The following is a 25,758-nucleotide window of genomic DNA, read 5'->3' on the forward strand; positions in this document are numbered from 1 at the left end:
ATGGGATTTTATTGTAATATGTTTTCTACTTTTTTTCTGGATTAAAATTTTTCATAACAAAAAAGTTTTAAAACATACTAAAAGACATCAAAATTTGTGGTTATAATCTAAGCAGGTACCAAACCACTAGCCATTTTGATTCTTAAAAGTGAACACTCCCTATATTTGAAAATTAAAATATTAAAATCAGAAAAAATATTCACCAAACAGTTAACAGAGGAGGAGGAGAGGCAAATGGAAGAGGAAATATTTCTATTTTTTAAAAAATCTATGCTTCTTAACAATACTGGTAGAAACATATTTTCAGAAAATATCATAGAAACAAAAATGCTTTGATGAGTGATTCTTTGAATCCTTTAAATTCATGAAAGTGTCTTTCAGATATAAATTCAAATAACTGGACCAAGGATGGGGTAATTATCTTTTAGTGAGCACCAGGAATTTCACAGAGAGAGCTGTATGTACACAAATCAGAAATAGCACACCAATCTGCCAGAGGACACTGCATTTCTGCTTTTTACTCCATTTTTTTCAGTTGAGTGTTGCTAGTTAAGTAGAAAACAGAGAAACTGGGAGAAAACTTTTGGCCCAGGTTACTGGGATCATGTTAAATAATTTAATTTTAACTGTCAGAAAAATATTAGGATGATCTACACGGGAAAGATGTGAACTGACTTTTGCTTTTGGATTTAGAGGATTTTAGATGCAGAAAGACCAAACAAATGGTGTTTAGCCATAAAAACTCTAATGGATTGGTGAGAACTGGCCTCTAATTACTTACTCTTTTAGGACATAGTTCTGACAATATTTATCAAGGACATAAATAAATCTAGCAACACACACTAATGAAAAAATTTCCTGCATATTCTAAATATAACAAGTATTATGATAGACACAGAATTCTCTTATTCACAATTTAGTTTTTTAAATGCTTCATCACATACTGGTTAGGAGTTTCTTTTATGGAAATTCTAATCACACAAAATAATGCATGAATCAAGCAAGATAATGTGCTTTCTTCACTTTTGTCCTCTCAAAAATTGTAATCAGTCAATTGTCCCTAATCATTGCTGTTAGTTCCTGCTTATTCTTCCCCCTACAGGATTTATCAAAACATCAAGTAATGCAGTTTTTGGAATCTTGCACGGATGGTGTGGCCCTTGAAACAAGTTTTTAATGCTTATTTGGGTGTTCTGTAGAAGAATTCAAGTTAACATATTTTTACTGAAAAGTGCCAATAGTTTAGTTGTAATTATAGTGTGTGAAATTTGGAGTGAGTAGTTCGGAGGAAGATGGTTTAAAAGACCCCAAAAATTATTATGCAGAATAAAACTGATGGAAAAGGAGATAGATTAAAACGCAAAGTTGTAAATATTAGGCACCAGAAACACAATCTTTTAGAAGAAAAAGGATTTCATGTGGACCTAGGAACAGACAATGAAGATGGATTACTTAGGCAACAGGAGACATGAGCCAAGGCTTAGGGGTAGCAATAGCATGATAATTTCAGGAAAGAATAAGGCAATCAGCATAAGAGAATAGTAATTTTCAAAATGCTCTATAAAGCTTGAAGCATTTTTTTTGGAAACTGCCAGAGGGCTTAGGACAAATGCATTTGATTATTATAAGTGGTTTTTAGAAAGTTTCAAAAATTTTTCTTTTCCACTTAAAGGTAATGGATAGAAAAACTGGGAGAGAGAGGTAGAAACAGGGAAAAATAGAGGAATTTTTAGCATTTATTGAGCATCTATCATGTTTCAGTTAATCACTGTGGATAAACTGTATTAATATAAACCTCATGTTAACCCTATCAGGTAAGTTTTATCCTCTCTACTTAGTACATGAGGTAGGAGAGCTGATGTACCTTGTTCAGTGTCATACAACCAGGAATAAGTGCCTTTGGCATCCATTTGGAGGTCTATATGTCTGTAAAACCCATGTATTTTCCAATAAACATACTACATTAAAGAGAATGATGACAACCATTCACCCCTTATAAACTGAGAAACCGTTGATTCCACTGACCCTGACAGAAAAAATATAAAAAGGGAGTCAGGAGGAGAAGGTGGAAGATGTGGTGCGATGGAATGGTTTCCCAGAGGGTGGTAGGCTGCAAATATGGCCACCAAACAAGCCTCACATTCTTATCCATACATGCCTCTCTCCCAATCAAAACACAGAGTTTATTTCCTCTCCCCTTGAATTTGAGCTAGTCCTGTGACTTTCTTTGACCAACAGAATATGGCAGAAGAGATAGTGTGTGACTTCTGGAATTATGAAGCTTCTGTATTTGCCCTCTTTGCGATGCAGCCTTCATGTAAATTAGCAAGGACTCAACTACCTAGTAACAGAGAATGATAGATAAAGATGGAGCTAGATAGAGAGGGAGGGAGGGAGAGAAACCTAGACAACTCCCAGTCATTACATCCTCCTTCATTAGGGCACCAGATGTGAGAAATCTTTAGAATGTTTCGGTCCCAGCTGAGGTCCAAGCTAATAGCAGCTACATAAGTGACTCCAGCCACACTATCTGGAGCAGAAGAACTATATAGCCTACCCTAAGAATCACAAGAAATAATAAAACTGTTGCTGATTCCAAGTTTTGGAGAAATTTGTTATGTAGCAAAGGCTAACTGATACACCTAGTTTTGGGATCCTGGAGTGGAGAAAACAAATTTTCAGGAAAAGATGAAAGAAAGAGCAATGGAGTAGTGTTACCTTAGTTTCTATCTTTATTCAGATCCCTGAGCCTATATCTGACCTTAAAGAGTACCTCTATTAAAACACAAATACTCCCTGGAAGGGAGACAGGGCTTCTTAGCAAGGATTAGTTGACAACCAAAAAAGCACCAACATACAGCATAGGACAGAGGAAAAGGTTCTATTTAAGACTGACCCAGAAAGAAGAGTAAGAAAGTACCAGAGAGAAGTCAACCCTTGCAGAGCCTTGGCCTTGCCACACCTAGTTAATACCAGTACTATCACCTCCACAATCACCACTAATCATAATCATTTACTGTGATTATGATAGACTTACAACCACCTACTTTATGCAAATATTACCCTAGATAACATCTAATTTATTTTTTCTCTTATTCTCATAGTGACTTTATAAGGTAGGCACTGGCTCATTTTAAAGATAATGAAACTAAAGCTCAGTAAGTTTAAACAGCTTGTCCAAATCCTTGTAGTTTACAAGAGGTAGCATGACAATTAGTATGTAGTTCTGCCCAATTCCAAAGCCTTTGCCCTTTGCCTTTATCATTTAATTTCTCATAATTTATGGGTCCTTTGCTCTTTAGGGCTATCAATCCCCCCAAATTTTTTTTAAATGTTGGTAATTGATTTTGAAAAATAAGTCTTATAGGAAATTGGTCCATATTTTAGAGTTATAGAATACATTAAACTTTACTTAACATGAGAAACAAGTTTGTAGGCATTCTAATGTAGAAATTCATTAAAGATGAAAAAAATTTTAAAAAGTTTGCCTTGATAACTTGTAGCAGTAACAATTTTATCACAATCATGGTGGATGCTGAAATAATCCAATATTTTTCTCACTGTTCTCAATGTCCTGCATTAAAATTCCTTAGTGCCTTTTTGTTCTGGGCTCTTCTCGGGCTCATAGAAGGCAAAGCAGCAAAGTCTTAGCCATCCTTTGAGTCAGTGAAGGGACAGAATAGGATATCTGTGAGTAATTCAGGCAAGGAAGAAATGTTCAGGAATCAAAGTGTAGGGGTAAAGGAGAAAAAAGGAAGAACAGACAATAAAAACATATGCCAACTCCTTGCCTATAAGATCAACAAATAGATTCAACTTATTCATCCAATTTTAAAGCATCTATTTATCCTGTGCCAGAGCTTCAGAGACAAAGATAAATAACTCACATTTCTTGACCTTAAGGAAAAGTAAGCAGTCTGATTTATCTAGGCAAAAGGTGTGCTGAGAGATTTGAAGGTGATCCAGCTAATTCATGAAGGTCCCAAGATAAGGTCCAATTAATTCACTTTCCCTTCTGAGATGTAACTCTATCATTGCTTCTCTGCATGCAATCTCTGGTTGAAGAGCAGAGTCAATAATACAATACTCTTATTGCAACCATAGCATGATATCGACAACATGTACACAAGAGCTGTAGGAACAGAGAGAGGAGTCCTTTATGGAAGACTGTTTTATATCTAAATGATGGGTTTCCTTAGAAAGCCTGGCATAATAATGCACCAGTCAAAAATACACCAATTAATTTACTACAAAATTCAACTATTAAAGAAATGGTTTTATTATTAATAGGATCCCTTTTCTATTCCTTAATGCTAAACATGTTATAGAGTGATGGCTTGGTTGCTGTCTACTAATGCCTCTCAACCGGGGAGTTTTTGACAATGCCTGGAGACAGTTTGGGTTCTCAAAACTGGGGTGTGGGTGTTCCTGGCATCTAGTGGGGAGAGACCAGGGATGCTGCTAAAAATTCTACAATACATAAGACAACCTTCTACAATAAAGAATTAATCTGAGCCAAAAATGTCAACGGTTCCAAGGTTGAGAAAACCACCTGTATGTCATTTTTACATGAACTTTAAAACCTTTTAGATAATCCAATCACAAAATGATACAACAAACCATATACAAAAGATGAATTAGCCCTAAGGAAATTTTTAGGTTTATTTATGAAGCCAAATAACTTGAAATAAATAAATTACTTAATTTCTTTTAAATCTTTAGATCATGCATTAATAATCAGGGTGACATTAAATATTTAATTCAGGGACAGTCATGTCTCAACTGGTCCATGTTTCTCTACTTATACCCATCAATTCACCAAATAATGATCTAAACCTCTGACAAATTTAGAGATTTTCTTTTGAAGCAATTCTTACAGACATGGAGGCAAACTGTAAGATATTCTCTTGATTTTTTTCCTTAAAAGAAAAATGATAGCATCTCACTCACTTGAATCCAAATTTTGAATCTACAACAATCTCAGTAAAATCTAAGATAAATGGTCCTAGATTGCTAGCCTTGATTCTATGATTCACTAAATTAGTATTATAAAGATAATTCTTTTTGGTCAGGGTACACATTTTAAGTGTGCAAAAACTATTTTTGAGGTATACTAAAACATTCCAGATGGGTCAACCTGGTGGCAAACTTCCAATTATTAACACATATTATTTTTTATTCATGCAAAATAGATCCCCAAATGATCTCTGTATGTCAACATTTTACGGTTCTGCCTCTATTTACCTACCTGGTAGGTGCCAGGAAGTGCCTAGTTGCCAGTAAGCTTTATGAGACACGAGCTGGGAAATATACCCTCAGTTCATTAAAAGAAACTCTTGGACGAGGAAGAAACTGAGCAGGGTTTGTAGAGCTCTCATGGACAGTGAAGGCAAGATTTCCCTTTCTTTCTCATTATCTTGGCTATACCACCAGTGTCCTGAGCTCCTAATACTCTGTCCGCTTGACTTTAGGGTCTCTTGAACCTCCTAGCATAAATCTGACTCTCCTTATCCTCCTTCTTGAATCAGAAATTGAACCATCATTTTCTTTACCATTTCTGGTACAGACCCTTCACTTCCTAGTTTTAATACCACACAGTTCTGTGCCAGGTCTGTTATTATTCTAAACATGACCAGTTCCAGGACCCTATGGGAGAGTTTTATCTTTTCTCCCTCTCCCCCAGACCAGAAACATGGGCCTAATGATCTGAGTCCAGACCTATAATTCTTTTTTAAAAATATTATTTTATTTAAGTATAGCTGATTTACAATGTTGTCTTAATTTCTGCTGTATAGCAAAGTGATTCAGTTATATATATATATATATATATATATATATATATATATATATATATATATATATATATACATTCTTTTTCCTATTCTTTTCCATTATGGTTTATCACAGGATATTGAATATAGTTCCCTGTGCTATACAGTAGGACCTTGTTGTTTATCCATCCTATATATAATAGTTTGCATCGGCTAATCCCAAATCCCCAATCCATCCCTCCTCCAGCCCCCTTCCCTTTGGCAACCACAAGTCTGTTCCCAAGTCTGTGATTCTGTTTCATAGATAGGTTCATTTCTGTCATATTTTAGATTGTACATGTAAGTGACATCTTATGGTATTTGTCTTTCTCTTTCTGACTTAATATGATAATCTCTAGGTCCATCCATGTTGCTGCAAATGGCATTATTTCATTCTTTGTTATGGCTGAGTAGTATTCAATTATGTGTGTGTATCTATCTATCTATGTATGTATCTATCTATATATATTCATATATATATATATGAATTAGTACATATATATATCTATATATATATATATCTTCTTTATCCTTTCATCTGTTGATGGACATTTAGGTTGCTTCCATGTCTTGTCTATTGTAAATAGTGCTACAATGAACACTGGGGTGCATGTATCTTTTCAAATCATAGTTTTCTCTGGATATATGCCCAGGACTGGTATTGCAGGATCATATGGCAACTCTACTTTTAGTTTTTGGAGGAACCTCTATACTGTTTTCCACAGTGGCTGCACCAATTTACATTCCCACCAACAATGTAGGGGGGTTCCCTTTTCTCCACACCCTCTCCAGCATTTGTTATTTGTAGACTTTTTAATGATGGCCATTCTGACCTGTGTGAGGTGGTACCTCATTGTAGTTTTGATTTGCATTTCTCTAATAATTAGCGATGTTGAGCATCTTTTAATGTGCCTTTGGCCGTCTGTATTGACGTATACTTCTTAAGGCTACAAAAGTTCCTATGATAGTTAAAGTATTACCCAAGATATAAAGCACAACAACAGCAATCTTATTAGCTCAGCTAACACAAGTTAAGTACTGAATATAATGACTGAAATAAGGCCCATGTCAATAAGACTTTCCAGAGTATCACATCTATTAATTAGAAGGGCCATAATTGGGAGCCAGATATATAGATCCTCTATTCCAATGCTATTTCCAGTATAAAAGGATCCAGTGTTGGGAAAGGTTGAGGGAGGAATCGTTTGTTAATTAATTATCTAGATCAGGAATCTGTAAACTTTGGCCCACCAACAAGTCATCTGTTCCTGTAAATAAAGTTTTATTGGAACACAGCCACACCCATTTATTTACATATTGTCTATGGCTGCCGTTTTGCTATAGTGAAAGAATAAAGTAGTTTTGATAGAGACTACATGGTCCACAAAGCCTAAAATATTTACTATCAGACCTTTATAGAAAAAGTTTGCTGATCTATGATCTAGATCAAATGAGAAAGAGAAAATGAGAATGAAAATCTGAACTATCCATTTCCCCAAATATATTCCTATGTGAGAACTAACTTGCTAGAGACAGAGAAAGTATAATGACCCAGCTTTATCAAAACTTTTAAAAATTAAATGTTGCATAATTGATCCTAGGTTTATGCATGCAGGTGGTTTAAAGGGGAAAAAAGAAGCATAACGGCAAGTACAATTCAAGTTCAAATATTTCCCAATTCTATTCATTTCACCATTACATAACATCAAACACTCCATAAAATGTAGGGTTTATGAGAATCCAACCATTTAAGAATTGGCATTGAAATGCAAATTCCCACTAAATTCAGCAAGGATACTAAAGTCTATTCTTGTCTTTCTTCTCCCTGAATAGGACCATAAGTTAACCAGGGACCCTAGGAAACGTCATAGGACTGTCTACTATCTATTGTATGACACTCTCCAGGAAGTACTTCTTCACTTAGGCACAGAGCTATTTACTGGGTTTTTCCAATTGAATCTGTGGAAGCATCAGAAAAAAGAGTGCACACTTCAATTTCAAGGACTTAGGCTGGAACAGGAGGGTTTTGTTTGTTTGTTTTTGCTAGTAAAAATGCATGTAGCAAACATGCTGATTGTTCCCTTCCTCTGGTGAGTTCAGATTGAAGATGTAGAAAATAGGATCATCAGTTCAAAACCTGTAAAGATGCTATGTGACCCAGTACACTACAAGCCTTCCTATCATGTAGTATGATTATGGAATTACAGATCCTTGTAATAAAAGAAGCTTAAGAAATTATCTAGACTAATTATATTATACTGCAGCTGGAGAAACAGCAATTAGGAGAGGGAAAATGCCTGGCCTAAGGTGACACTGCTAGCTTGAGGCACAGATGGGACTCGAATCTGTAACTCCTGGGATCTTTTTACTATCTCACACAGTTAGCAAGCTTACCTGCCTCAGATAAAATTATAAAATAGAGAAAAGCCAGCCTCAGACAACCATATATTGTCTCAAACTCCCTTCTGATTGCAGGCCTTGACAGGACGCACCAACCACTGAATGAAAAATAAAGACCAAACTCCTCAGTGTGACCTACAGTTGGAGGTGTGAACTACCTCTGTGTTCTCCATGCAAGGCGAACACTCATATTCCCGGAAGAGGAATTCTCTAGAACATCTCATAGGCCAGCACATCCTCCGGAAGCCCAAGTATCTAAGGGCAAGTCTAAAGAAAAAGTGTCAGGAAAACCTGGGCACCAGAACTCATAAAATTCCAAAAGAACAGGTATCTCGAATAAAAGGAAGAGGCCCTATCTTGGCTGTGCAAGGTACCTAGGGCTTATTCCAGGCAACAACCTTGGGTCTTTTCATAGGAAGCTGGGCCTGAGGGGCCTTGTGGAACATCTTCCCAGTTACTCCATGGTTTCAACTTTATGGCCCATAAAAGCAGTGAAGGAGCAAACTCCTTAAGCTAATTTTAATACTGCATGAAACCTAGGAGAAATAATTGTTATCCATCATAATATCCATAATTGCCACATTTCTATCATACTCTCCTGAACTAGACTTTATCTAGAATAATATTTACAAATGTCACATAAACAGAAGCTCTGATTAGCTGTTGATGACATCAGAAGGATTTCTATGAAGTGATTGATGGGGCAGAAACATGTCAGATCACCTTAGTTCTCACTCTTTTTAATAAAGTGAATGGCAAGAGGAAGTGATAAAAATCTGGTATATTCAGATTATGTTTGAGGAAACTCAAGCCCAAGTCTGCGAGAGTATTAAAAGCCTCTCTGAGCTTCTGGAGCTTGCCAAGTTTCCCATTTTTAAGTCAGTGTTCCTTCCACTAGAGTATGTTATTTCATAGTATGGAATCTGCTATAGCAAAACAGTCACATAGCCCTGTTTCCCTCATGTTCTGAAAAGAGAAAAGAAATAATAAGGAAAAGTGGAGGGAATAGAGACAGAAGTAATTTATCTTTGTTATGCCCTAGATTTATCTATAGCCACTTGCATTTTTGGAATGTATGATTTCAAATAAAGAAGTAAAAGTTCAACTCACGGTAAAATTAACCTACGTCTATGTATAATTTATAGTACACTTAGCATGAATTTTGGTTTAGCACAGATTCAGCTGATTTCCAAAATGAGTCCATTTACACTATACAATACCTAAGTGTAAAACAGTGCAGAAGAAAGAGTTTGAAAAAGTCAGTCCTTACGTCTAAAAATTCGCCATTTCATTTAGAAGAGTATGTCAACCCTATACAATTCCGATGCTTTCTGCAGAAATTGACAGAAAAATCCCACCCAAATTGGCCAAAGACGGGAAAAAAGAAATTTTGGTCCAGGCTCTGAGTTAACTCAATTCTCCAAAAGGTTCTAAGAATTTGCACCATCTCAGTTTCAAATCTAGCCAGAAAATACACATGCCTGCATCTCACAATGTCTTGTTGGCTCTGGTGGGGTCATGTGTCTAACCCCGGACCAATTTCTGCATCAGAGGCGTATATAGCTCTGGTTGGCCAAGAGTGAGTCAGACACCAGTCCTGGAGTCTGTGAGGGATGGTGCAAGCTCCACCAGGACTGGTCTGAGAGTGAAGAAATAGTGGCCACTCTCTTCTAAACTGTTACAAGGAGGGGGGCAAATGAATCACAGTGGCCAAGAGACAAAAATCTCCATGAAAGACACACGATAAAAATGATTAAAAATATATCTACCTTGCAAAATAGTACAAATGAAAGGCAAAATCACAGAGTAGTTAATAGTTTGGGCTCTGGAACCAGATTGTATAGGTTCAAAACCTCACTCCACCATTTGTTAACTGTGTGAGCTTAGGTAAGTTTCTTAACCTTGTTGGGCTTTAATGTATTCATGTCTAAAAACAGAGATGGTAATAACCCCTAGTTAAAGGTATTTGGTGATAATTAAATGAGATAAAACCTATAAAGTACTTAGAAGAGTTGCTGGCACATGGTAACCACTCAATCAATGTTAACTGTCATGATTATTAATATTATTGTATCTGCGAGGCAAAGATGATAAGTATTATAAAATATCAGAGACACTTACAGAGGGATTAAGGATGTGATGAATTGTGGACCTCATGGCACAGTGAAGGGTGGTTAGTTGTGAGAGGTAGAAGGGGGAGGAGGTGGCACCAAGCCAACGTGAGGTGGTGTGAAAAAGCACAAGTCAAGATAGACCAACCCATCTGAATAAGTGCAGAGGGAAATTGTAACAAGGCCTTAACTGCCAAGAGTTTTTCAAAAACGCTGGGCATAGATAAATCTGCTGGGTTGTGTTCCTCCTAAAATATAACTGAAAAAAAATCTATTGTTTTCAGCTTGGATTTACAGGTCTTTTATTGTTTTATTTAAAGCCATTCACTAAGAACAACTTTATATGAAGACATCATCATATGATTTTTGTGACATCGTCATAAAATTACTCTATTAGGAAACAGATTGTAACTTAAGATTGAACTCAAGAACAGCAATCTATCTCGCCAATATGGATGTGTTGATCGAAGGGTTAAATTCTCATTTCAAAAGGCTCTTACCCTGCTGATGGCTCTCATCTGCTCCAGACCTGCTAACCCCTTTCTCATGGTCTATCTTCCGAGACTTCATAAAAGCAATACTTTTATAATTCCTAAGTTATGAAGATCCATAAATAACACAAAAAGAAAATCATATTATTTACGTTGCCATTTGTTGGCATTTGATGTCCATCCCTGGATAGAATTTGGCAACATCTTCTAGAAGGTAAGAATTGTGTATGATGTTGGATAACTATTTTTGTGAGTAGCTTTATGCTAACAAAGGCATTACTCTTTAACAAGGAGTCAAAATCTTCTAACAAATCAAATAAGTACGATTAGTTTTAAAATAGTCATTTACACAGAGTACCACTGGAATTTTACTTGGGTAAGAAACAAATAAAAGGAAAAACTTTTCACCCCATTTGCCTTTGGTAATCAGTATGCTGATTGTTTACACATCCATGCATTCCAAAGTGTGTGTTTGTGTGTGTCTTTCAAATATGTGTCTACTACATGACAGCCACTGTGTTAGGAGCTAGAAAACAAAGATATAGTCCTGTCTCACACATATTATACTATTTCCGGGGTAAAGAATACCCATTCTTTCTTCCTAGGAGGTTCTTACAAGCGAAAGATCCAAAAAGCTACTTAGAGCAATAAGCAAGCCCCAAGAGAACACAGAGATGATGGGTGAGGGGAGTCACAACTGAATCCACCAGCAATTTGAGCCCCATACCAAAGCAAACTGTCATGTTCCATCTCTGTCTCTTGTGTCTGCTGATGCCAGATTTTCATGCAGTTACTGGCTCAACTCTTACATTCAGTGGTTCCAATAAGGTCATGGCTGTTTGTTACAAGAATCTGATTTTTGGTTTATGATCTACCATCACTCTATCCAAACAGTTTTCTTCTGAAACTGGCATCTCCTTTGAGAAGTCTTCCCTTCCCTTCCCTATCCTCTTCCATTCCTACTCAGAAATAATCACATCACTCTCTCAAAACACTTTTCCACAGCTCTGCTTTACTATATAGATAGAATAACATATTGTAGTTATTTGACCATGCGACTCCCTGAAAATCAGTGGAATTTGCCATTTTCACCCTTCTGTCTCTAGATGTTAGCTGACTCTTTGCTGATTGCATAAGTGCAACAATGAATCTAGGGGTAGCCTCTAGGCTAAATTTTCAGTGTTTCAAAGTACACACATGACATTGTGCTTTCTGACTTTATGAAACAACATTAAACCTCCAAATAATTTTTCCAGTGACAGTCAAGTGTGACACCAAAGCAGCTCTTCCCTGCCTCCCAGGAATTTACATAAAAATGGATGCTCACTAGCATTTTGGGTGAGTATCCCTCTCTTAGCTACAGGGAAACTCAGTGTCTCTTACACAACAGCAGCAAGCAGAAATGAGCCCTCTGAGAAAGAAAACAGAACGACACTAGCAGATGGAAAAGTTTGGAAACCACTGAGTTCAGGTTATGTAAGAATCAAAAGACAATCAGGCACGCCAGATTTACAAGAGATACTAGAAAACAAGCACTTGGCTACTATCAAGTTTTAATCTTTTAATTTTATTTTATTTTGGCTGTGCTGTGAAGCTTGTGGGATCTTTAGTTCCCCAACCAGGGATTGAACCCAGGCCCTCGGCAGTGAAAACTCGGAGCCAGAATCACTGGACCGCCAGGGTCCAGTGTTTAATCTTCTGATTCCACTCAAATCCTAGAGAGTTGTGATTTGGTGTTATTTCCAGTTTTGACACTGTTGTTTACATTACTAATTTTTGCTTGTTAGTGTCACTGAAATTTACATTAAGGTAGTCTGCCTTGTGCCCTTGAAAACTATGGAGAACAGTATGAAAGTTTCTTAAAAAATGAAAAATAGAGTGCCATATGATCCAGCGATGCCACTCCTGGGCATATATCCAGAGGAAACTCTAATTCGAAAAGACACATGCACCCCAGTGTTCATTGCAGCGCTATTTACAATAGCCAGGACATGGAAGCAACGTAAGTGTCCATCTATGGAGGAATGGACAAAGAAGATGTGGTACATATATACAGTGGAATACTACTCAGCTATAAAAAAGGAATGAAATAATAGATTAAATGATAGATTGAATAATAATAATGAATGAAATTAATAGATTACTTCGGCAGGGCAACACATTGCCAGAAAGACCAGGGCAAGATTAGAGGGCCAGAACTTTTAGCCCCACTCCCTGACCTTCTGGGGAGGGGAGAGGGACTAAATAATGAGTTGATCACTAATAGCCAGTGATGTAATCAATCTTGCCTACGTAATAAAGCCTCCATGAAAACTCCTACTAAACACCTGAGCAGGAGAGCTGATGAACACACCCAGGTGCTGGGAGGGTGGCACGCCCAGGAAAACCACAGAAGCCCCAGGCCCTCTTCCCTATACCTGCCCTAGGCATCTCTTCCCTATGGCTGTTCCAGAGTTAGAGCCTTTACAATAACAGAAGTGTTCCTCTGCATTCAGTGAGCTGTTCTAGAAAATCATCAAATCTGAAAAGGATGGAGAGGGTTGTGAAATTCCCGACATTGTAGCCAAGCTGGACAGAAGTGTGTGGGCCCTGGGCACCCCGTACTTGTGACCGGCATCTGCAGTTAGGGTGGGCCCTTATACCTGTGCACTCTGACACTAAATCCAGGTAGTTAGTGTGACCTGAATTAAATTATAGGACACCCAGCTGGAGTCCAGAGAGTTGCAGAACTGGTTGTTGGTATGGAAAAAACCTACATTTGGTATAAGAAGTGTTCTGAGTAAATACAGTTCATACTTACCTTTTGTTTTCCTATAACAGCAAAGAAAATAGTAAAAACAAAACCAAAAACCACGCGCACCGATTTCCACACTTTTCTCTCACTGGACAGGTATTACACGTGCTCTAATATCCAAGTAACTTTAAGTATAAGATTGCTCACTCCTCCTGTATGTAAAATATGCAACAGTGTTTAGTTATGCAAAAACACAAATGTTTGCATTTGCAAACATTCCAAATGATAGAAGTTGGCGGGGGTCACCAAATAGTTCTCAATTTGTGTTGTCATTTCAAAAGACATAATGTATCTAAAACACTCACACACATTTTTAAAAAGACAGTTGTTCAAACGTCAAAGAGCTGGTTCTCATAAAGAACTTAATATACAGGAAGTCCTTACAATGACAATTGCCTTTTCTCTGGTCACCAAAATATCTAATCCTACTTTTGTTTAAATGAAATAATATGGGCATTTTTTTCAGTGTTACTTTTTGTCTGCTTACATGAATGCAGGGTATTTCCTCATAAACTATAGACACAAGCTATAAAGTAAGCAATATAAAGTCTTAGAATACTTTAAAGATCATTGAAGAGCTTGTCTGTGTCTTAAAACAAATTATTATTGCAAAATACAGGTACGCATTTGCAACGCTCCACTCTAACAAGCATTAAACTTGAGTTCTGGATTTTGGATATAAAATGAAATCTTGCACTTCTAAGTTCTGAACTACTGCACATTAGGTGAAACTGAGAGCAGTATTTTTAATCACATCATTTTAACTTCACTCATTGCTATCAATGTATATTCTTCCCTGATAAAACAAGGTGGTGTGAATCTGTGTATTCTGATAAATTGTTTTCCCATCCTCATCCTCCTTGAACAGGAGTGTAAACTTCTGGTTCCTATCAAGTGAGTTTTTATTACAAAGAGGAAAATGCAAATTCATGTGAGTCTTGGTGATTTGGGGATAGGCACCAAATACTGACTGCTAAGAGTTATGAATATTTATCTGTTGCTGTTATTAAAAACACATTTTTTTTCCTACCAGAGTTTTTGAATAAACAATTTCAAAATGTAACTCCATCTGTCAATGTTTTCTGAAAACAGTACAAACCTTCTTTTTTCTCTTCTGGAGTAATCTTCACTTTTGTATCTGTTATATCTTTGAATGAGGCCAGAAAAAGGACCACATCTCCTTTCTCATTCTTTATGGGGACAATATCCAATAGGCACCAAAATGGAGACCCTGCAACGGTAATAAAAATACAAATCAACCACTGTCTTGTGTTTTTTCTATGAAAATCACATCATCTGTGGTATAGTTAATAAAGTCCTTACTGTTTTCTTCTATCCCACGAGTCTCCCCCAAAATCTTAAAAATGTCAGTTTTCAGACTCCATTAATATCTAGCCTCTAATGCATATCTCTTCATTCCCAAATGAAGTGCTTTCTCTGAAAATAAGGGAGCATTTTAAACAAAACCACTAGTCTGTGCTGAGACCTTTCTGCTTATGTCATTCAAATTTGTATTTCTTCTTTGAATGTATTGATGTTGAAGCATTCCACTTGATGAAATCCTGCCCCTTCCGGCCCAAAGCACACACTGATTCCTAAATAAAGACTTTTATTTGATATGAGTTTGCTAAAGGTTTATTTAGTCAAGTTAAAAATCAATGCTTGTGCACCAGAATGGCTAAAAGAAAAAAAGACGGAAAATACCAAGTTTTGGGAAGGATGATGCAAAGTCATTTGAACCCTCCTACATTACTGACTCGTTGCCAGTTAGTACCTATAATTTAAAAACTGTTTGACAGTCTCAAGATATATTATCACAATACATTATATGGTCATGTGAATGAGTGATATATAATAATCGACAGGACAACAGATGAATATCACTAACATAATGTTGAGCAAAAATAGCCAGACACAGAGGAGTAGAATCCATTTAAATGAAGTACAAACATAGGCAAAACAAATCTAGGGTTTAAGAGGTCAGGTTAGTGGTTACCTTTGGGATATTGTGATTAGGAGGGGACACGGGACAGGGTGTTCTGAGATGCTGGTCCATATCTTTCATTGCCTTTATGTTGGTTGCATAGGAGTATTCAGGTTTTGAAAGTCATCAAACTCTGTACCCGTGTGTATTTTTCAGGGTATATGTTTTATTTCAAGAACATATCCTAAAAGTGATACTCAGACTTGTAAAAAAGAATGAAATAATGCCATTTTCAGTGACATGGATGGACCTAGAGGTTGTCATACTGAGTGAAGTAAGCCAGACAGAGAAAGACAAATATCATATGATATTACTGATATGGGGAATCTAAAAAAAAAAATGGTACAAATGAACTTATTTACAAAACAGAAGGGGCCACAGATGTAGAAAATGAACTTATGGTTACCAAGGGGTAAAGAGGGGGAGAGATAAATTGGGAGATTGAGATTGACATATACACACTACTATACATAAAATAAATAACTAATAAAGACCTACTGTATAGCACAGGGAACTCTACTCAATACTCTGTAATGACCTATATGGGAAAAAAAAATCTAAAAAAAGTGGATATATGTACATGTAAAACTGAATCACTTTGCTGTACAGCAGAAACGAACACAACATTGTAAATCGACTATACTCCAATAAACATTAATTTTAAAAGTGATATTCAAGTTCAATTCTATTCTTTGAGCAAAAGAACCATGAGAAATATCATTAACAGACTCAAGTTCAAACGTAAGGCTTATATTTTGAGAAGTTTTTATATATTTCAAAATACACATTAAAAAATATATTAAAATCCTAGTACTAGATTTTCTACTGAAAAGCATTCCTGGGCAGAGACATGTGAAGTTGATGAAAAAGTTATTGCTTAAAAACAAAACTGTTGATCTATTCACACATAATTTTCCTACACTTTTACTTTGATGGGAAAAAATCTGAATTTCCATCTTATTTGGGAATTGATTTCAAAGCTGGCTATACGACAAAAATCACAGAGTCAGAAATATCTTTGATGTTTTAACTTGCTTTGTATATACTATGTTAGATCTCACACTTTCCAACACAGCAATATATCCATCCAGCCTTGGAATCTCTCATTTTTCTTCAATTGAGCACCAGACGAGCAGCTGATTTGTATTTAGCATCCATCTGACATAAAAATCATATTTTACTAGAGCTGCTGGGGTATTTTTGTTGAAAATGTGTGGTTAAGTACACATGGGATAAATGTATGTGTAATGTGCTGCTACTTATAAAGTATGCCTTGAATATGTGCCTGTTCCCCCACATCCTCCTAACTGTTTAGTGGTATGATTTCCTTCTTGTTCTTTTGACTCAGACACATGGTTTCCTTTCATTCATCTTCCCAAATATCTATGCCACAGCAATCCCATCTCAATACCCCATCACCAGGCTCCAGAAAACCTATAATCTATGGCTTATCACCAGGGCTCCAACATCAATCAGCCACGTCACCATGGGAAGTCAGTTAACATTTCTGCAATGAGATTTCCTCAACTGTAATGTTCTCACATCCTCCTGTCCAGGGTAGATATAGTAACCCCAATAAACATGAACTGATAAGTCAACATTATTGTCTATGATTAATGAAGAAACCTTAAAAATGAGCCATATCCCTGGCCAAACACTGCTCTCCCCCTCATCCCAGAATGGCCCTTACTTCCAATTTTTGTCTATGATTACCATTTCAACTTGGGAGCCTTTTTCCCTAATGCTGTAGCTACGGTAGGAACAAAAAGAACCACCAGGCCAAGCTATCAATCACACCCTAGAGACAGAAATCGTGGGGACTTGGAGAATGGCATGAATCTAATATTTTGGTTCACACTTTAAATCATCTATCTGTCAATTTCCTTGCAGGAACATCACCCAAATCAGAACAGAGACTATTATTTTTCCAGAAAATCATTCAATCTATGCACTCAGACAAGCATCATTATTGTCTCCACAGAGTCTCCTCACAGACGTGCCAGTGTATTTTAAAGAAACACAAAAGCACAAAATGAGGTGAAAGCCAAGGAAACAGCTGCCAACATGGCAATATTCTCTAATCAGCCATGATGCACGGGAGTCATGTCATAGCATGCTCTGGGAGAGTTGAAAAATCACTTTGAAATTTGTCTTTCAAGTTATAATGAGATGTGATCTTTGACATTGTATAAATTCATTAGAAACTTCATTAATATGGGTCCTTCTAAATTCAAATTTTGTAATGAGTTGTCATGAGCTAAGCTAATGTCAACCTCCCCATTACATACATGACAAAAAAGTGAATCAGGGAAACAGCATAAGAGACATATAGGCCTATTTTTTTCCTTCCTCCCTCCCTCTCTTCCTTCCTTCCTCTTTCCTTCCTTCCTTCCTTTCCTCCCTCCCTTCCTTCCTCTTTCCTCCTTTTCTTCCTTCCTTCTTCCTTTCCTCCCTTCCTTCCTCCCTTCCTTCTTTCCTCCCTTCCTTCCTCCTTTCCTTCCTTTCTTTCTCCCTCCCTCCTTTTATCCCTCTTCCTTTCTTCCTTCAACTGCTCCTTCATATTTATCCACACCAACTTCCTTACAAATATGGCTTTGGGTACCTCTAAAGTTAGAAAGCAAAGCATAAGCCACTTGCTTCTTCTTCCAGAAAAAGAGGATCGATGCTAAAACCTACCAATCAGGCTCAAAGCAACACCCTTCACACTTACTTTGCTCTCTTAGCCTTCCCTTCCCTGCTGTCCTCAACCTCTCCACCCTGGCTCTCTGACAAAACCTTCAACCCTGCACACTGTAATAACTCAAAGCAATGCCCCAGGGTCTGCTGCTTCCTCTCTTACCCATGGGTACAGTGATGATCATGCAATGTCTTTCAGTCAACAGCGCCCCAGGCCTGGTACAATAAATCTCTCAGCGTTAAGGAGGGAGGGAGAAAATCCCTCAGCTTTCAATCCAGAGACGGGAAGGATTCTTAAAAGTAGGGTTAGAGGGCAGAACTTGTGTGTCAATGTTAACTCCTTCTGTATACAGCAGCCGTAGTTACCGTGTGGGTTGGTGAACGCTAAAACAGATGAGTTTCTGTCAAGATTTAAGCTAGTAACACCTTTAATTTCCATGGATAAATAAAATTCATGGGCGAAAACAGGGTTTATACCGTATATGGTAAACTGTATTTTTGGAATCGCGTAAATAATTACGCAGAGTTTAAACCTGGTGGAATGTCCCATGTCTCCATTTTTGGTACTTTCTTTTCCTTCATTGGGAAACAAGGGTGCAAGAGAATTTGACTTGCTAATATTTACAATGGAAAGAAGACATACGCTTTCCATATACCTCTAAAAGATTATATTTTGCAATAAGTGAACACTAATGAAAAAGTTTCTAGTATGAGTTCATGGTTTAATAACTTAATACAAGGAGGTAGAGATATAAAGAATATTGAGTTGTGAGTCGTTCCCTTCTCTTTAGTGACTGGTTGTGTTGCCATGATGGGACACAGGTTGTGTTTCCCAATTTAACACAACAGCAGAAAGTGGGATGGGGACCCTTAACATGTCCCTCATATCAAGCAGGATTTTGATTGGATTTTTAATGGTAAATATGTGTGACCTTTAGTTTTTAAAATTATGGCTACAAAAATATAATATCCTGAGTGTTAACAGCATCAGTATCGTGTGACCTAAACATTTTCAGGCGCTCTTCATATTTCACAGTAAATCTGATCTTGTTCTCTATAGCTATTGTCTCAGTGCTACGTACTCATGGTGTGATGACAGGCTTGACAATTTTTAGAAATTAGTCCAGGGGATATAATATTGGGAAGGGTGTGGCCAAAGGGCTGCAGGTGTGTAAACAAGGCACTGTTAATGGTGGCTGCATGACGGGACCCTTGTATCTGTAGCAGAAAGCGCAGGACATTGATGAGCATCTCAAGCGAGTCTGTGCAGAGCTGTAGTTGCCCCTCTCTCTTATCACAGTTGTTTCTGCCTTGTTCTGGTCCTAACCATCTTTCACCCACTCTTCAAAAGTGTTCTCCCTACCTTTAGTTTTCTCCCCATGCTGTTTCCAAGAATCTGTGTAAATAGAGTGTTCTGATTAAAAATACCCAATGGCTTTTCACAGCTTGCTTAAAAAATTAACATAGCATTCCAGAGACTCTTTATCAATATGGAAAGTCTATTTTCATGGAACTAGAAAGGTAAACAGGCAGGGGATGGGTCATGTGAAGAGGTGATCGAAAATAAGGATCAGATTAAAAAGGAGGGGGAAGTCCCCGGAAGCACCCAGAGCTGCGTGGGAGATAAGCCCTACAGCAGCCTCCCCAGCACTTCCTGGTGTTTGTACTGTTCTAAGTGATGAAAGCAAGGATTCTTTGGTGAAATAGCAGGTAAAGGCTTCACTTTATCTGCAAGGAACACTTCTTCCAAGGACCATCCATCTATAGTGCAGCCTATACGTGTTTCAGATCTGTGCTCAGTTCCCAGTGAATTTGCCTTGGGTGGACACCCTCCTCCAAATACCCCAGGATCCTAATGCACTGGGGCCCCGACGTCTTGTGCAGCAGTGGAGGGTAGAGTCGGGTTGGTGGGACATGAAGTGAGCCAGCTGGAGACCTCCCTGAGCGGGCAGTGGCTAAAGACACCTCTCATTTCAATGTTTGATGAAAAATGAGGCTCTCAGAAAACAATGTGTTTTAAATTTGTTTCTTTATAGAAAAAAAAAAATAGACTGGGAGAATACACACAAAATATTCATAGTGGTGGATTGTAGGATTACAGTTTCTTCTTTTTTCCTTTTCTCATATCCCTGCTTTCAGTTTTGCTAGAATAAGCATGACGGAATTTTTAGTGGGATTCTGGCAACTCTAGAGATTTGGAATAAGAAATGAAAGGAGTCCAGGACTGGGTGATAAGAGTGATGAGGTCATATTTCTAGGGAGATCACTTTGTGCGTATTCTCCATGATTTAAATTCTCACAGATATTCCATTTCAAACTCTAAGAAAAGTTCCATGTTAAGTTAGGGTAACTAAAAAAAAAAAAAAAAAAAAAAAAGAGGGAAAGAAAGAAAAGGAAAAATGAAAGGAAGAAAGGAGGCATAGATACAAATCAACTGATGCTTAGCTGAATTGAATGTGCCCAGTTTGTTTTTTCTTCCTCTTTCCATTTTGTTCCAAGTTTCCTTTCTCCTTAAATGAAAGTACTTTATTCCTCTCCCAGGAGTATATATTGGCATCTCTCAGAAATCTCTAATAATTTGGAAGGAGAGGAGCTTGGGAACTTGAGATCCAAAAAATATCTCCAAGATGTGCTTTAGTCAATAATTCCAACATGCTTGCTCAACAAATCATTTACTGTAGTTTTGACCAATAGAGTTATTACTTGCTTTAAGAAAACCAAACAGCTTCTGATGATTAAACATAGAAAATTCTTACCTATAACTGAAAGAATTTTTCACATATGGGTAGCCACAAATTCATCTGGGATAGGTTTAGAGGAAGACCCCAGATAACTGCGTATGGTCCAATGAGAAACAGATAAGGGATTCCTGACAATGTAATACACACAGCAAGGACCTAGGGATAGCTGTCATTTATTAAGCTTCCATTATATGCTAGACACTGAGTCACAAGCTTTGTATGTATTCCATCTAAACTTCTCATTGATCACCTTGACCAACAGTAGCAGAAACTGAAGCACATTTTACTCATGTGGAAATTGAGATGTGTAGTATTTTCTTCAGGGTCACACAGCTAATGAGTGTCAAAGGGCAGGATTTAAACACGAATCTGAGTTTGATTTCCAATGTTGCCTTATTATAATCTTCTGGGAATGATCGTATTCTGTGAACAATGTTTTAGAAACTGGATTTCTTTTTCATTTAATCTTTCTATCCATGCTATAGAACATCAGGATACATATTCTTTATAAAATGTCATAAGAGATAAAAGTGAAATAAAGCCTTTTATTTTGAAATCAACAAATTTCCCTCTCAACCCCCGAAGAAGAGTAGAACCTCTATTTGAAACAAGATTCAGCTACTTTAGTTCTACACTGGAATATATCTCTCATTTAGGTACACATGGCTCTAATTCTTAAATTTGCTTCAAGTAGCCAATGAGAAAATGGGGTCTGAAAACCACCACTGGTGCCACTTTTAATCCCCTCCTTGAAACGAGGATGCAGTCATAAAAGCTTCATTATCACAGACTTCAGGCATAGTTACCAAAGTCATTAAGGCATGTAGCACCATATTCTGACCTTAGTCACAAAACCTTTGCTTGACCCCTTCTCCCAGGATGTTTCTGCCTCTTTCCTAGAATGGTGATCTCTGTGCCATAGTAGCTCTAGGTAGGATGCAGAGCAACATCCCCTGCGCTCATCTAAGACTGGAAATAACAAAGAGAACTGAGCCCAAATCAACGCTGAGCCATGGCTCTCTCTTCAGTGATGCTCTAGGGGAAAGAAGGACAGATGTGCTGAACCATTGTTAGTGAGCAGATAAATGTCTGATCCGACAGGCTTGGCTCCATGATTGCTACTTGTAAGCCACTTCTTTCTGAGAACAAGGCACTGAAACAAACTCACTCCCTTGATACTTGACTTTAAGCAAAGCAATTTAAAACTTCTTCAAACTTGGCAGTTGTTCAGTGAAAAAGAATTTGGTTTAAATGAGAATTGGAAGATCAAGTTAACCCTCTCTAATTGCAGAAGGCTTTAGTGGGAGAAATCTATGGTCTTTGTAGGGCAACGAGAATAATTGCTGGCACCAAAAAGCATAATGCCAACATAAACACAGCATAGTTAAGGGGGTCTGGGACTGTGGAACTACTTAGTTTAGGACCCAAAGGAAAATATTTGGAGATTACATTGCAGGCAAATGGACATAAAGTTATTCATTCATTCAACAATTTTTTACTGAGTGCCTGCTATGGCTGGGAAATGTTTTAAGTGTTTGGATACAAATCAGTGAACAAAACAGAACAGATCTCTGTCCTATGCCCAGAGAGAACTTACATTCTACTTCGGAGAGAAAAACAATAAATTATAAATAACTGTATAGTTTATTAGAGGGTTTTAAATGCTACAGCAGAAAGAAAAAGTAGAACAGGGTAAAGGCATACAGAATGTAGGAAACGGCAGTGTAGGGCTGTAGCATGACATTCTTAAGTGCTACTTAGTATTGCTTTTGGATATTAATAAATGATTTGTGTGTTATTGCTGGTCCTCTTAGAAGCAAATGATGAGTAGATCATGATGCAGATCTGAGGTCAAGCAAAGGAGAAAGAAAGGAAGAAAAATTGGATGACAGTGTCTTAGACCTCAGTGCAGTTCTAAGGAAAGTTTGCTAAGGCCATCAAGGAGTCATCTAGCCAAGCCAATCATCAGAGCATCACCACATCTCCTAGGACCAGACCTGTCTTAGCAGCCCTGCTTCACTCCATCACTGGCTGGTAGCAGCCCCTGGAAAGTCTGGCCTGTGCCAACACAATGATGTGTTTCAGAGGACAGTAGCTGGGGTCATCAGACATACTCTCCTGCAATCAGAGATACGAGATGCACATTCTCATGGTTGCTACAATTAGTATAGTAGATATCTCATATGTTTGGCAGACCAGCATCCTTGCCCCTTCCTCGTGTCACTGCACCTCCATGTTCCACTGGAGATGAAAACTCCTCTCTGTGTGCAGCCGTGGTAGAACTACCTAACCTGGTGCTCAGACAAGCCCTCACTGGAAGGATAGGCAAATCATCCATGCTGACCAATCATTCTTTCTCTCCTGGTAATTTAAATCTTGACCAGAGGGATCCAAGATTAAAAATGAAGGAAGCAGATCCATTCAACAATGAAGGCCAGAAAAACCTTGCCAGTTATTCCTGCTACCTAGGCCTCATGAACACTACTGCTTCTTGCCTTTTTCAAAGACTGGTTGCTCATCCCTTTCTTTGGTTCCATAAGTTACAACATATGTTTTCAATAAATTAATATTTTTGCTTCAGATAACCAGAATCCATTTATATTGCTTACAAAGAACCCTAATTACAAAAATGATATATTTAGAAAAGGGCAGTCAAAATCCAGGGATTAGATGACATTACATATGGTTGAGTCCTGAATTCTTCATTTATTTGCTGGGTATCCTCAGATAAAATTTTGCCACCTGTTTGTACCACATCTGTATACTGGATATATTTCTACTTCTCATGGCTAAGAGCTTTGAAGAGGTCAATACATGCAGTAGTATTTTATACTTTTTGACTAATCATATAAAGTAAGGAGTTTACCTGAATGTGTAATGCTTTAATTTTTTAACCATTAAAAAAAATCAGGCATAACTATGGCTCAGTGTCAATATTTGTTAAAGCTAGGTGGGTATAGGGTGGGCATTTGTTATAAAAATCTATGTATTTTGTGTATGTATGAAACATTTCATATTTTTTTTTATTTAAGAAAACAGGAGAATTATTCAGCACTTCCTTCAACATCTAATTGAGTATTAAGTTGTAACATACAAAGTCTCTTCAGATTGCTGGAGTTAGAAAAGCTCTTTAAAGATGATGACAAGGAACTCTTTATTGTAGAGATGAAGATATTGAGTTCAGAGTGGCTCAGTAAAGAGTGCAAAACGCTGAATGTTAATTGTTGAAATGGGAGGGATTAGACCTCAAGTCATATGATTCTCAGTTTTGTGAGCTTTGTGCTGAAACACAGGGCATTTCTCCAAACATTAAAAAAAAAAAAAAAAAACCACCAAAGAAATAATTATCACATGAGTAAATAATCTAGTTTTGATATCTTAAAAGGAAAACTTGTACTTATAGATGTTATTGATAAAATAAGCCAGGACATGTAACAAACTCCGCATTAATCAAGTTATTTTTAAGCAGTTAGGTACAGAATTAGAAACTGTGTTTAAAAGCTTGGGCAAGTAAGGTAAAAAGGATGGAAAATATGTCCTCTGGGAGAAAGCAGAAATTTTGTGATGAGAATTTGGAAACAAGGAAATAGGAATTAAAAAGAGATGGTTAAGGATCTCCTGACAATTCTCCAGTGTATAAATATACGATTGCAGTTTTACGTGTCAATTTAGCACTTTCCAAGAACATGAAGACAACAAACATACTGAGTATTTCCTCCATTGTGCAAACTCGACTCTTAGTGAAGATTCACGAACACTACGCCAGATTGCCCTGAGTCACAACTTGGCAGGCATGTGAGACAAACAGTTAGGCACTTCCTCAACTTCCTGTTTCTTCCCTAAAATAGAGTTGATACTTCACCAGAACTGGAGGCCAAACCCCGGTGCCTAGACAAGCATCACTGGATCCACCAAGCTCAGGGGAGCTCTTATACTGACAAACCTGCCCCAAGAGAGACATCTTATGAAAAACAAATCTGTGCATAACATTTTCTTATTAGCTTCCATATGATTATAGGCATTTTCTTCCAATAACAAGAAAAGTACATTTTGAGCCTATAGCTGTAATTAAAACATGACAACTCAGAATTCTCCTAAACCATGAGGGCTTCAATTTGATGGTCAGACTAACAGATTTGGTACATCCATCTTCAGAGGTCAGCAGACTAGATGGGAAATATTTTTGGCTTTGCCATTCATATAGCCTCTGTCTCAACTACTCAACTCTGCTATTGTAGTGCTAAAACAGTAATAAGCAACACATAAAAAATGAGCATGATTGTTTTCCAATAAAATGTCCTTTGTAAGGCTTCCCTGGTGGCGCAGTGGTTGAGAGTCCGCCTGCTGATGCAGGGGACATGAGTTCGTGCCCGGGTCCGGGAAGATCCCACGTGCCGCAGAGCGGTGGGGCCTGTGAGCCATGGCCGCTGAGCCTGCGCGTCCGGAGCCTGTGCTCCGCAACAGGAGAGGCCACAACAGTGAGAGGCCCGCGTACCACACACACACACACACAAAAATGTCCTTTGTAAATCAGGCTTCCCCCCAGTTATGGCCCACAGTCCCATTTTGCAAACTCCCTATGTAGAAACCCACAGATTACTGTATATGAGTAGTTAACTCTTGATTCTTTGGAAGCTTTGAACAGACTCTATCCTGCGACAGTATATAAGAAGTACTATTTGTTAGTGTAAGAACCAGGTAGAGTCTTTGTTTAGGTAGAACCCAGATTACGAATGCCATAGTGGTACATG

The 25,758-nt window shown here is 37.6% G+C and overlaps 1 protein-coding gene across 1 annotated transcript in view; it reads right to left on the minus strand.

Moving 5' to 3' along the window:
* KCNH8 (potassium voltage-gated channel subfamily H member 8) overlaps positions 1-25,758 on the minus strand; it is a gene marked incomplete at both ends in the record, with an annotated part of 347,867 nt that overhangs the window by 173,523 nt on the left and 148,586 nt on the right. Inside the window, one exon of the mRNA XM_082624208.1 lies at positions 14,706-14,837. Within this exon, the coding sequence (XP_082480334.1) occupies positions 14,706-14,837 (132 nt within the window). The remainder of the gene's footprint in view (positions 1-14,705; positions 14,838-25,758) is intronic.

This window comes from Mesoplodon mirus (assembly GCF_964341445.2).
Source record: "Mesoplodon mirus genome assembly, chromosome: 6".
In the NCBI taxonomy this organism is placed as follows: Eukaryota; Metazoa; Chordata; class Mammalia; order Artiodactyla; family Ziphiidae; genus Mesoplodon; species Mesoplodon mirus.